The sequence below is a fragment of the Heterodontus francisci genome, chromosome 23 (genome assembly GCF_036365525.1).
Source record: "Heterodontus francisci isolate sHetFra1 chromosome 23, sHetFra1.hap1, whole genome shotgun sequence".
In the NCBI taxonomy this organism is placed as follows: Eukaryota; Metazoa; Chordata; class Chondrichthyes; order Heterodontiformes; family Heterodontidae; genus Heterodontus; species Heterodontus francisci.
Window position 1 is genome coordinate 50,823,196 of NC_090393.1, and position 12,681 is coordinate 50,835,876.

At 48.4% G+C, this 12,681-nt stretch overlaps 1 protein-coding gene across 1 annotated transcript in view; it reads right to left on the reverse strand.

Moving 5' to 3' along the window:
• LOC137383007 (solute carrier family 2, facilitated glucose transporter member 11-like) overlaps nt 1-12,681 on the reverse strand; it is an 83,253-nt gene that overhangs the window by 12,203 nt on the left and 58,369 nt on the right. Inside the window, exon 10 of the mRNA XM_068055595.1 lies at nt 297-372. Coding sequence (XP_067911696.1) covers nt 297-372 — 76 coding nt within the window. The remainder of the gene's footprint in view (nt 1-296; nt 373-12,681) is intronic.

The following is a 12,681-nucleotide window of genomic DNA, read 5'->3' on the forward strand; positions in this document are numbered from 1 at the left end:
TGTGGTTGACTCTTAACTGACCTCTAAAATGGCCTAACAAGCCACACAGTTGTGATGGGCAACAAATGCTGGCCTTTCCAGTGACGCCCACATCTTATGAAAGAATTTAAAAAATAATTCACTGTAATTTTGAGTTCTGGACAATGTTAGATGTAAATCCCAGACAGTCGCAGTCAGTAGGTGAACAGCTGAGCACACTAACTCCTCATGTAGTCAGGGTGCTCCACATGAGATGGTTTTCAATGAGGAATTGTTTCTTTCTATATTATAGGAATGATTTATAGCAGACAACCTACCTGGCCCAATTCCAAAGCTCAAGATGGATGCAAAGATGCAGGCCATGCTCAGGTATGGCATCCAGCTGATCTTGTCCTAGGTCAACAGACAGAGAGTATCAGTAAAGCATGCAGGGCTTAGCCCTTCCTCTCATCACTTCCTAGTTAAATTACCAATCAATGTCAGCAAGGCTCAGTTGGTAACAGTTACCGGACTCAGTAGGTTATGCTTCAAGTACCACTTCAGGGCCAGATTGCAAAGCTGGGGCTGGCACTGCAGCACATTACTGAGGGGGTACTGTGCTATCACCCTCATGACAACAATCTAATGTGTTCCTTTGGGTAGATTTTCAACTTGCTGACCTGTGTAAAACTGGCACAGTGGATGGTCTGCCTGTTATAGACACCGTCTGATGTGGTCTCCTGTACACTGGGGAGATCAATTGCAGAATGGCTGACTGCTTTGCAGAACATCTCCGTTCAGTCTGCAAGCATGTCCCCAAGCTTTCAGTCGTCCGTCATTTTAATTCTCCGCTCCATCCCCATCATGACCTCCTGGCCTCGGCCTCCAGTAGTGTTCCAATGAAGTTCAATGTAAGCATGAGGGATAGCACCTCATCTCTTGATTAGGCATTTTACAGCCTTTTGAATTCAACATAGAGTTCAACAATTTCAGATCATAATAAATGTCCCTTTTTTGTGTTATTTTTCTGGGTTTTTTTTGGATGGCAGCTGTTGGTAATGACTGTTTTTCCCATTTACAAATCCTCTAGACACATCTTTTCTTTCTTTACTTGTCCCATTACCACCCACTTTTGCCTTGCACCATCATCTCTCTTGTCACACAAACGCTCCTATCTTCCACCTTATCACAGGACCTTCACTTTCGTCCGTCCACGCCCACCCCCCCATCTTCCCTTTGCCTGCCTCGGTATTTGCTTAAAATCTCTAACTTTTTCCAGTTCTGATAATAGATCATGGATCTGAAACATTCACTCTGTTTCTCTTTCCACAGATGGTACCTGGCCTGCTGAGTATCTCCAGCAATTTCTCTGTTTATCTTTCATTCTGCTGCCTCCTTGGTAGATTAGTATCAGTGTTCATCACCCTTCAAGTAAAAGCTATTTTGCCCCAGGTACTCAGTGAATTGATTAGGCCCTCTGACTGTACTCATGAATTCACTCTTCTACTGACTGGCAATAGAAAACTGACTTGCATTTATATAGCACCTTTCACACCCTTAGGATGTCGCACAGTACTTTACAGCCAAAGAAGTAGTTCCACAGTGTGGTTACTTTTGTAATGTAGAGGTAGCCCTAAAACCCATTTTACAGCCCTTGTCCTTCAACTTCCAGACAATGAACTAGAAAATCCCTTGCCTAGCACCACTTTATTGAGGTGCCCTGCACTGCCAGCTGCTTCCTGCATGTACTGCATGGCATTCTGTAAGGAAAAAGGTGCACGTGGAGTGTCCCCAGCATGGATCGGAAGACTTAGAATCAATGCTGTCCTGATATCCCACAGCCTAACTGGCTGATGTGATCCCAGAATTCCAAATTTGGGCACCACAGACTCAGGTAGCATCTCTGTAGATCACTCAAACAACAAGCGTCCTGCTGCAAGATGGGCCCTGTGCTAGTGTTATTTAAATGCGCGGGTAAGGTGATTTTTAAGAACATTTTCTACTGTCAAGTGTCGGTAATTACTCTGGAATGTTTCTGAAGGTGCTGTGGTGAGTTCTTCGATTTGCCAGGGAGTTTTGCTGCATCCTCACGAAGTGGGGGCGGGGGCCAGAGGAATAGGTGATCTGTTCAAGCAAAGGCAGCAGTAAGTATGGAAGCAGCAGTGGCAGTACCTCTGGGTCTGTGGCACAACAGGGAGATGGACCAGAGGCTTCAAAGAGGGCAAGCTCTGCGCCATGCCCTCTTTCAACTTGGAGCTGGACTTCTCAGTGCTATTTCACAGTGGCAGGCTAGCCAATACACCCAGCATCTCGGGTGTACATGCCCATCAGCACTCACTTGTATGCCATCCCGGAGGACCTTATCTCAGTCCTTTCCAACAGAATGCGTCTGTGCCCTTGCCCTCCTACAAGCTGGCAATAAAGCTAACCTTTACCCCGGCCTGGCTGCATCTCACCACATGCTGGCCCCCCCTCTATACTGGCCTCCAAGGTACATACAGTGCCAGTATCTGAGCTGGTGGCTACAAGTTTCATACCAAGTGATGGGAACCTCTTCATCAGTGCTGTGCTGTTGCTCTCCCTCTCTTCCTCCTTGGGATGCTGTGGCTGTGCAGGTGGCAGGTCTTGGGTGTCTGAAAGCAGGGGTGAGAGGAGAGTAAGGTTCTAGGGTTCTTCTCAACCTGTCTGCAACCTTTGGCACAGTTGCTCACACCATCCTTCTCCAACGCCTCTCAACCATCTTCCAGCTGGGTGGTACTACACTCACGTGGTTCCATTATTATCATCTTATCATAGCCAGAGTATCACTTGCAATGGTTTCTCTTCCTGTTGCCACAGCGTTATCTCTGGTGTCCCCCAAGAACCTATCCTTGGCCTCCTCTATGCTGCCCCTCAGCAACATCATCTGAAAGCATAATGCCAATATCCACATGTACACTGACAACATCCAGCTTTACCTCACCACCAGCTCTCTCGGCCCCTCCGCTGTCTCGAAATTGTCAGACCGCTTGCTCAACATCCAGTATTGGATGAGCAGAAATTTCCTCCAATTAAATATTGAGAAGACTGAAGCCATTGTCTTTGGTTGCCGCCACAAACTCCGCTCCCTAGCCACTGACCCCATTTCTCACCCTGACAACTGCCTGAGGCTGAGGGTATTGCTCTGGGGACAGGGGTTCGAATTCCACTACGGCAGAAGGCGGAATTTGAATTCAGTTAACAAATCTGGATTTAAAAGCTAGTCAATTGGTGGCCATGAACCATTGATGATTGTTGTAAAAATCCATCTGGTTCACGAATGTCCTTTAGGGAAGGAAATCTGCCGTCCTTACCTGGTCTATCCTACAGGTGACTCCAGACCCACAGCAATGTGGCTGACTCTTAAATGCCCCCTGAAATGGCCTAGCAAGCCACTCAGTTGCATCTAACCGCTACAAAGTCAATAAGGAATGAAACCAGATGGACCACCCGACATCGACCGAGACACCAGAAACGATAACAGCAAACCCAGCCCTGTTGACCCTGCAAAGTCCTCCTTACTAACATCTGGGGGCTTGTGCCAAAGATGGGAGAGCTGTCCCACAAACTAGTCAAGCAACAGCCTGACATAGTCATACTCACGGAATCATAACTGACAGACAATGTCCCAGACACTGCCATCACCATCCCTGGGCATGTCCTGTCCCACTGGCAGGACAGACCCAGAAGAGGTGGCGGCACAGTGGTATACAGCTGAGGAGGGAGTTTCCCGAGGAGTTCTCAACATCGATTCCGGGCCCCAAGAAGTCTCATGGCATTTGGTCAAACATGGGCAAGGAAACTCCTGCTGACTACCATCTACTGCCCCCCCACAGCTGACGAATCAATGCTTCTCCATGTTGAACACCAATTGGATGAGGCACTGAGGGTGGCAAGGGTGCAGAATGTACTCTGGGTGGAGGACTTCAATGTCCATCACCAAGAGTGGCTCGGTAGCACCACAACTGACTGAGCAGGCCGAGTCCCAAAGGACATAGTTGCTGGACTGGGTCTACAGCAGGTGGTGAGGGAACCAACAAAGAGGGAAAAATATACTTGACCTCGTCCCCGCCAATATGCCTGCCGCAGATGCATCTGTCCATGACAGTACTAGTAGGAGTGACCACCGCACAGTCCTTGGGGAGACAAAGTCCTGTCTTCACATTGAGGATACCCTCCATCGTGTTGTGTGGCACTACCACCGTGCTAAATGGGATAGATTTCAAACAGATCTAGCAATGCAAAATTAGGCAACTATGAGGTGCTGTGGGCCATCAGCAGCAGCAGAACTGTACTCAACCACAATCTATAACCTCATGGCCCGGCATATCCCCCACTCTACCATTACCATCAAGCCAGGGGACCAACTCTGGTTCAATGAAGAGTGCAGGAGGACATGCCAGGAGCAGCACCAGGCATACCTCAAAATGAGGTGTCAAACTGGTGAAACTACAACCCAGGACTACTTGCATGCCAAACTGCATAAGAAGCATGCGATAGAGCTAAGTGATCCCAAAACCAACAGATCAGATCTAAGCTCTGCAGTCCAGCCACATCCAGTCCCGAACGGTGGTGGACAATTAAACAACTAACTGATGGAGGTGGCTTCACAATTATCCTCATCCTTAATGATGGAGGAGGCCAGCACATCAGTACAAAAGATAAGGCTGAAGCACTTGCAACAATCTTCAGCCTGAAGTGCCGAGTGGATGATCCATCTCGGCCTCCTCCTGAAGTCCCCAGCATCACAGAACAAAGAAAATTACAGCACAGGAACAGGCCCTTCGGCCCTCTAAGCCTACGCCGATCCAAATCCTCTATCTAAACCTGTCGCCTATTTTCTAAGGGTCTGTATCTCTTTACTTCCTGCCCATTCATGTATCTGTCTAGATACATCTTAAAAGACGCTATCGTGCCCGCGTCTACCACCTCCGCTGGCAATGCGTTCCATGCACCCACCACCCTCTGCGTAAAGAACTTTCCACGCATATCCCCCCTAAACTTTTCCCCTTTCACTTTGAACTCGTGTCCCCTTGTAATTGAATCCCCCACTCTGGGAAGAAGCTTCTTGCTATCCACCCTGTCTATACCTCTCATGATTTTGTACACCTCAATCAGGTCCCCCCTCAACCTCCGTCTTTCTAATGAAGATAATCCTAATCTACTCAACCTCTCTTCATAGCTAGCGCCCTTCATACCAGGCAACATCCTGGTGAACCTCCTCTGCACCCTCTCCAAAGCATCCACATCCTTTTGGTAATGTGGCGACCAGAACTGCACGCAGTATTCCAAATGTGGCCGAACCAAAGTCCTATACAACTGTAACATGACCTGCCAACTCTTGTACTCAATACCCCGTCCGATGAAGGAAAGCATGCCGTATGCCTTCTTGACCACTCTATTGACCTGCGTTGCCACAGATGCCAGTCTTCAGCCAATTCGATTCACCTTGCGTGTCATCAACAGTGCGATCAAGTGATAACCTGCTCAGTGACGCTCAGTTTGGGTTCTGCCAGGGCCACTCAGCTCCTGACCTCATTACAGCCTTGGTTCAAACATGGTCAAAAGAGCTGAACTCAAGAGGTGAGGCGAGAGTGACTGTCCTTGACATCAATGCAGCATTTGACCAAATATGGCATCAAGGAGTCCTAGCAAAACTGGAGTCAATGGGAATTAGGTGGAAAACTCTCTGCTGGTTGGAGTCGTATGTAGCACAAAGGTTGTTGGAAGTCAATCATCTGAGCTCCAGGACATCACTGCAGGAGTTCCTCAGGGTAGTGTCCTAGGCTCAACCATCTTCAGCTGCTTCATCAATGACCTTTCTTCAATCATAAGGTCAGAAGTGGGGACGTTCGCTGATGATTGCACAATGTTCAGCACCACTCGCGACTCCTCAGATGCTGACGCAATCCGTGTAGAAATGCAGCAAGACCTGGATAATATCCAGACTTGGGCTGATAAGTGGCAAGTAACATTCGTGCCACACAAGTGCCAGGCAATGGCCATCTCCAACAAGAGAGAAGCGAACCATCTCCCCTTGACATTCAATGGCAATACCATCGCTGAATCCTCCATTGTCAACATCCTGGGGGCTACCATTGATCAGAAACTGAATTGGAGTAACCATATAAATACCGTGGCTGTAAGAGCAGGTCAGAAGCTAGGAATCCTGTGGCGAGTAACTCACCTCCTTACTCCCCAAAGCATGTCCACCATCTACAAGGCACAAGTCAGGAGTGTGATGGAATACTCTCCACTTGCCTGGATGGGTGCAGCTCCAACAACACCCAAGAAGCTCTACACCATCCAGGACAAAGCAGCCTGCTTGATTGGCACCCCATCTACAAACATTCACTCCCTCCACCACCGACGCACAGTGGCAGCAGTGTGTACCATCTACAAGATGCACTGCAGCAACGCATCAAGGCTACTCAGGCAGCACCTTCCAAACCTGCGACCTCTACCACCTAGAAGGATAAGGGCAGCAGATGCATGGGAACACCACCAACTGCAAGTTCCCCTCCAAGCCACACATCATCTTGACTTGGAACTATATCGCTGTTCCTTCACTGTCACTGGGTCAAAATCCTGGAACTTCATTCCTAACAGCACTGTGGGTATAGCTACCTCACATGGACTGCAGCGGTTCAAGAATTCAGCTCACCACCACCTTCTCAAGGGCAAATAGCAATGGAAAATTAATGCTGGCCTAGCCAGCGATGCCCACATCCCATGAATGAATTAAAAAAACCCAGACTGTTCAAAATCTCAGTGTCATATTTGACCCCAAGATGAGTTTTCAACCACATATCTGCACTGACATTAACACCACCTATTTCCATCTCCATAACATCGACCAACTCTGCACCTGCCTCAGCTCGCCTGCTGCTGAAAATCTCATTCATGTCTTTGTTACCACCAGACTTGATTATTCTAATGTACTGCTGGCAGGCCTCCCACATTCTACCCACCATAAACCTGAGGTTATCCAAAACTCTGCCATCCAGGTCCTAATTCACACCAAATCCCATTCACCCATCGTCCCAGTGCTCTCTGGGCTACATTGGCTCCCAGTCAAGCAACACCTGGATTTAAAAATTCTCATCCTTGTTTTCAAATCCCTCCATGGCCTCGCTCCTTCCTGTCTCTGTGATCTCCTCCAGCTTAACAATCCACTGAGATATCTGCATTCGTAATTCTGGCCTCTTGACCATCCCTGACTTTAATTGCTTCACCATTGATGGCCGTGCTTTCAGCTGCCTCGGCCCTAAGCCTAGAATTCCATCCTTAAACCTCTCGGCCTCTCTACCTCACTTTCCTTCTTTAAGATACCCCTTAAAAACTACTTCTTTGACCAAATGTCTGGCCATCTGCCCTAATATGTGGTTCAGTGTCAAATTTTGCTTTGTAATGCCTCTGTGTAGTGCCTTGGGGTGTTTTATTATGATAAATGTGCTATATAAATACAAGTTGTTGTTGGGATGGGCAACAAGAGGTCCATGGTCACACCATCAGTAGCTTGCTCATCATGCCAGATAGCAGGATGAAGATGAGCTACGAGTTGAGAAGAGCCATTGTATCATTCATAATGCTCTCAGCAATGTCAGATGCCAAGGGCCTTGTCACACCGGCCCCATGATGCAGACAACCACCTCTGCTGTAGGACTCAGGAGATGCAGGTGTCCTTGTCTCTCACCACTTCTGCTCTACTCCCTTCTATTGTGTGCCACTATGTCCTGCAAGAGAGAGGGAAAATGTCAGTGACCATGTACCAACGTGTATGGGTGATGTTCCTGCTATGACTGTATAGCTGGACATATTGGTCATATTTGTAGGCAGCAAGAGGTGGGTGTGAGGCTCGTAGCATTGGTGAGTGTATGAGGGTGCAGTGAAGTATCTGGATGTCAGGCCTGAGTCCTGAGTGGTAGGGAGTGGCGCTGGGTGTATGATGGGAGTGTGGGGCATTGAACATTGTGAGAGTTTGGTGGTGTGATGGGTAAAAGATCTCATGTTAAGATGCATTCACCGACTTTGACCACCTGCGTGAAGTCATTAGACTGCTGCCGGTCCTCGGGTCCCGACTCCGGGAATTGACCTTCCTGGCTACCTGCTCCCACTCCCTACTTCGGGTGGTCCTTGAGGACTCCTGGCCCTCCCATGGAACCATGGCATCTCTCCTCCTGCCCACCTGCACCACTGATGCCTCCACCATCATACCTGTCACCCTGGAACCTTCTCTCTGCCCTGGTGTTAACTTTGCCATCATTTAAATTACAGCAATATTCTTCAGCGCAGCTTCTCTTTAAGAGGGACAGCCTGCCTTTAAGAAGAGCATGCTGGTTGCACCACGTGGTTTGGGAACAACGCTACTGGGCTCCCTGAGTTCAGAGGAAGTCGGCTCAGTCAGGAAGAAGACAGCAGTGTGGGAACCACTCAACCAGACATCATCATTCAGATGAAGTGAGTACACCAATTCTGCGTGCTGCCCACCTCGATTTGAACGGGCAAGGGCATGTCGCAAATCATGGCATCCACACCTGAAAATTGAGGTATCCGGATTTCTAGCCCAATGTGTCTCGGTTAACTTTTGAGGGTCTCCTTCTCTGTCACTTATTTCTGCATAGACAGCTACCACTGACTCCTTTCTTGCATCTCCACTGCTCTCTCCTCTACATTTGAAACATTAGCATCTGGGGCACTAATCACTGAATTATTAAATTTATCCCTGCCATAAAAGGAAGAATTTATAAATCTCACCATTGAATGTTCCAGCGCAATAGCCCCCCCTTTCCCCACACATTGCTCCTGTGCTTGTTCAGCTACACTAGCCAGATTCCATTCCCCTTCCTTTTCTTATGTATCTTACTCCAGTGGTATCCTATCTGTTACTTTCACTTCTTATGTTGCCCTTACCCTTTGCAAATGCAACACACTCCTCCCTTTTCCATTACTGCTTTCTCACTAAGGTCCTTTATTTGTCTCTTGCCCAGCCTAATCAGTTCCTCCATCCTTGCCTTCTACCTGCTCCTTATTGTACATGAACTCTCTAAGAGCCTGCATCATTCACCAACCTCTACGAGCACTTCTACCCTAGTATTTAATTCTACTGTCCTTTCCTTCATCTCCGTGTGTAGCAAACAACATTCACAGCAGCATTCTGTCTGAATACCTCTGTGGTGGACAATGTGCCTATATACACAAACTATGGCTACCATATGCATCTTTTTTTGTTATATTTAATCTCTTCAAAAGATTCAACACGGTTTAATAATCTTTAAACATCCAAATTTGTCATAGAATGGTTACAGCACAGAAGAAAGCCATTCGGCCCTTCATAGCCATGCTGACTCTTTACGAGACCAACACAGCTAGTCCCACTCCCGTGCCCTTTCCCCATAGCCCCGCAATTTTTTTCTCTTCAGATAACTATCCAATTCCCTTTAGAAAGCCACGAGTGAATCTGCCTCCACCACACTTTCATGCAGTGCATTCCAAACCCTAACCTTCTTTTGGGCCTCCTTATCTCGAGAGACAATGGATACGCGCCTGGAGGTGGTCAGTGGTTTGTGAAGCAGCGCCTGGAGTGGCTATAAAGGCCAATTCTAGAGTGACAGGCTCTTCCACAGGTGCTGCAGAGAAATTTGTTTGTCGGGGCTGTTGCACAGTTGGCTCTCCCCTTGCGCCTCTGTCTTTTTTCCTGCCAACTACTAAGTCTCTTCGACTCGCCACATTTTAGCCCTGTCTTTATGGCTGCCCGCCAGCTCTGGCGAACGCTGGCAACTGACTCCCACGACTTGTGATCAATGTCACACGATTTCATGTCGCGTTTGCAGACGGCTTTAAAGCGGAGGCGTGGACGGCCGGTGGGTCTGATACCAGTGGCGAGCTCGCTGTACAATGTGTCTTTGGGGATCCTGCCATCTTCCATGCGGCTCACATGGCCAAGCCATCTCAAGCGCCGCTGACTCAGTAGTGTGTACAAGCTGGGGATGTTGGCCGCCTCGAGGACTTCTGTGTTGGAGATACGGTCCTGCCACCTGATGCCAAGTATTCTCCGGAGGCAGCGAAGATGGAATGAATTGAGATGTCGCTCTTGGCTGGCATACGTTGTCCAGGCCTCGCTGCCATAGAGCAAGGTACTGAGGACACAGGCCTGATACACTCGGACTTTTGTGTTCCGTGTCAGTGCGCCATTTTCCCACACTCTCTTGGCCAGTCTGGACATAGCAGTGGAAGCCTTTCCCATGCGCTTGTTGATTTCTGCATCTAGAGACAGGTTACTGGTGATAGTTGAGCCTAGGTAGGTGAACTCTTGAACCACTTCCAGAGCGTGGTCGCCAATATTGATGGATGGAGCATTTCTGACGTCCTGCCCCATGATGTTCGTTTTCTTGAGGCTGATGGTTAGGCCAAATTCATTGCAGGCAGCCGCAAACCTGTCGATGAGACTCTGCAGGCACTCTTCAGTGTGAGATGTTAAAGCAGCATCGTCAGCAAAGAGGAGTTCCCTGATGAGGACTTTCCATGCTTTGGACTTCGCTCTTAGATGGGCAAGGTTGAACAACCTGCCCCCTGATCTTGTGTGGAGGAAAGTTCCTTCTTCAGAGGACTTGAACGCACGTAAAAGCAGCAGGGAGAAGAAAATCCCAAAAAGTGTGGGTGCGAGAACACAGCCCTGTTTCACACCACTCAGGATAGGAAAGGGCTCTGATGAGGAGCCACCATGTTGAATTGTGCCTTTCATATTGTCATGGAATGAGGTCATGATACTTAGTAGCTTCGGTGGACATCCAATCTTTTCTAGTCGTCTGAAGAGACCACGTCTGCTGATGAGGTCAAAGGCTTTGGTGAGATCAATGAAAGCAATGTAGAGGGGCATCTGTTGTTTGCGGCATTTCTCCTGTATCTGACGAAGGGAGAACAGCATGTCAACGGTCGATCACTCTGCACAAAAGCCGCACTGTGCCTCAGGGTAGACGCGCTCGGCCAGCTTCTGGAGCCTGTTCAGCGCAACTCGAGCAAAGACTTTCTCACTAAGTTCCTTTATTTGTCTCTTGCCCAGCCTAAGCAGTTCCTCCATGGTGGCCCTAACCACCCGCTGCATAAAGAAGTTTTTCCTCATGTTACCTTTGGTTCTTTTGCCATTCACCTTAAATCGGTGTCTTCTGGTTCTCTACCCTTCTGCCAATGGGAACAGTTTCTCTTTATCTGCTCTGTCTAGACCCCTCATGATTTTGTACATATCTATCTCTTCTCGACCTTCTTTTCTCTAAGGAGAACAGGCCCAGCTTTGCCAATCTAACCACATAACAGAAATCCCTCATCCATAGAGTCATTTATGGCACAGAAGGAAGCCAATCAGCCCATCGACTACATGCCAATTCTCTGTACAGTAATCCAATCAGTATCCCTGTAGCCCTGCAAGTTTATTTCCCTCAAGTGCCCATCCAATTTCCTTTTGTAGTCATTGTTTGGCTCTGCCTCCACCACCCTTGTAGGCAGTGAATTCTAGGTCATTATCACTCGTCGCGTCAAAAAGATCTTCCTCTTGCCCAAAACGTTGAATCTGTGCCCACTAGTCCTTGTACCATCAGCTAATATGAACATACGAATTAGGAGCAGGAGTAGGCCATTCGGCCCCTCGAGCCTGCTCCACCATTGTAACCTCAACTCCACATTCCCACCTACCCCTTATAACCTTTCACCCCTTTGCTTATCAGGAATCCATCTACCTCTGCCTTAAAAATATCTAAAGACTTTGCTTCCACTGCCTTTTGAGGAAGGGAGTTCCAAAGACTCACAATGCTCTGACAGTCCCCCTTCTGCTTGAGTCTCCTACGGAAGCTGACCTGCATGAGAGAACACATTTGTGTGGGTTAGGCTGTGCAGATCTCGTCATGCCAACCATACATGATGTGGGTCTCTAGACGTGAACTGCATGTCGATGGCAGACAATCCTCACTCTCTTGCGTGGAGACTCCAGTCTCTCCATCAGATATTGAGTGGCCGCCCTGAGTCCCCGCTAATTCTACTGCCTCTTCCTCAGCTGTAGAGGGCTGAAGATCTTGGATGCCTCCGTCATTCAGGGCTGTCTCCCTCCTGTCATGGGCCTTCTTGTCCTGCAAGTGGATTGAGGGAGATAGTCATACTTTGCTGAGACATCAGTATGACAGTTCTGCTAGTGTCAGCCCCTCGTTCCTTCCTAGGGTATCCTATATAGCTCATGCTCCATCCACTCTCAGAGGAGTTAATGGGGGTGAGCTGTGAAAGAGGGTGGCCTGTGGCCAAGATACAGCTATGCATCCGACAGGATGAGGTGATAGAACAAAGAACAAAGAAAATTACAGCACAGGAACAGGCCCTTCGGCCCTCCAAGCCTGCGCCGATCCAGATCCTCTATCTAAACATGTCGCCTATTTTCTAAGGGTCTGTATCTCTTTGCTTCCTGCCCATTCATGTATCTGTCTAGATACATCTTAAAAGACGCTATCGTGCCCGCGTCTACCACCTCCGCTGGCAATGCGTTCCAGGCACCCACCACCCTCTGCGTAAAGAACTTTCCACGCATATCCCCCCTAAACTTCTCCCCTCTCACTTTGAACTCGTGACCCCTAGTAATTGAATCCCCCACTCTGGGAAAAAGCTTCTTGCTATCCACCCTGTCTATACCTCTCATGATTTTGTACACCTCAATCAAGTCTCCCC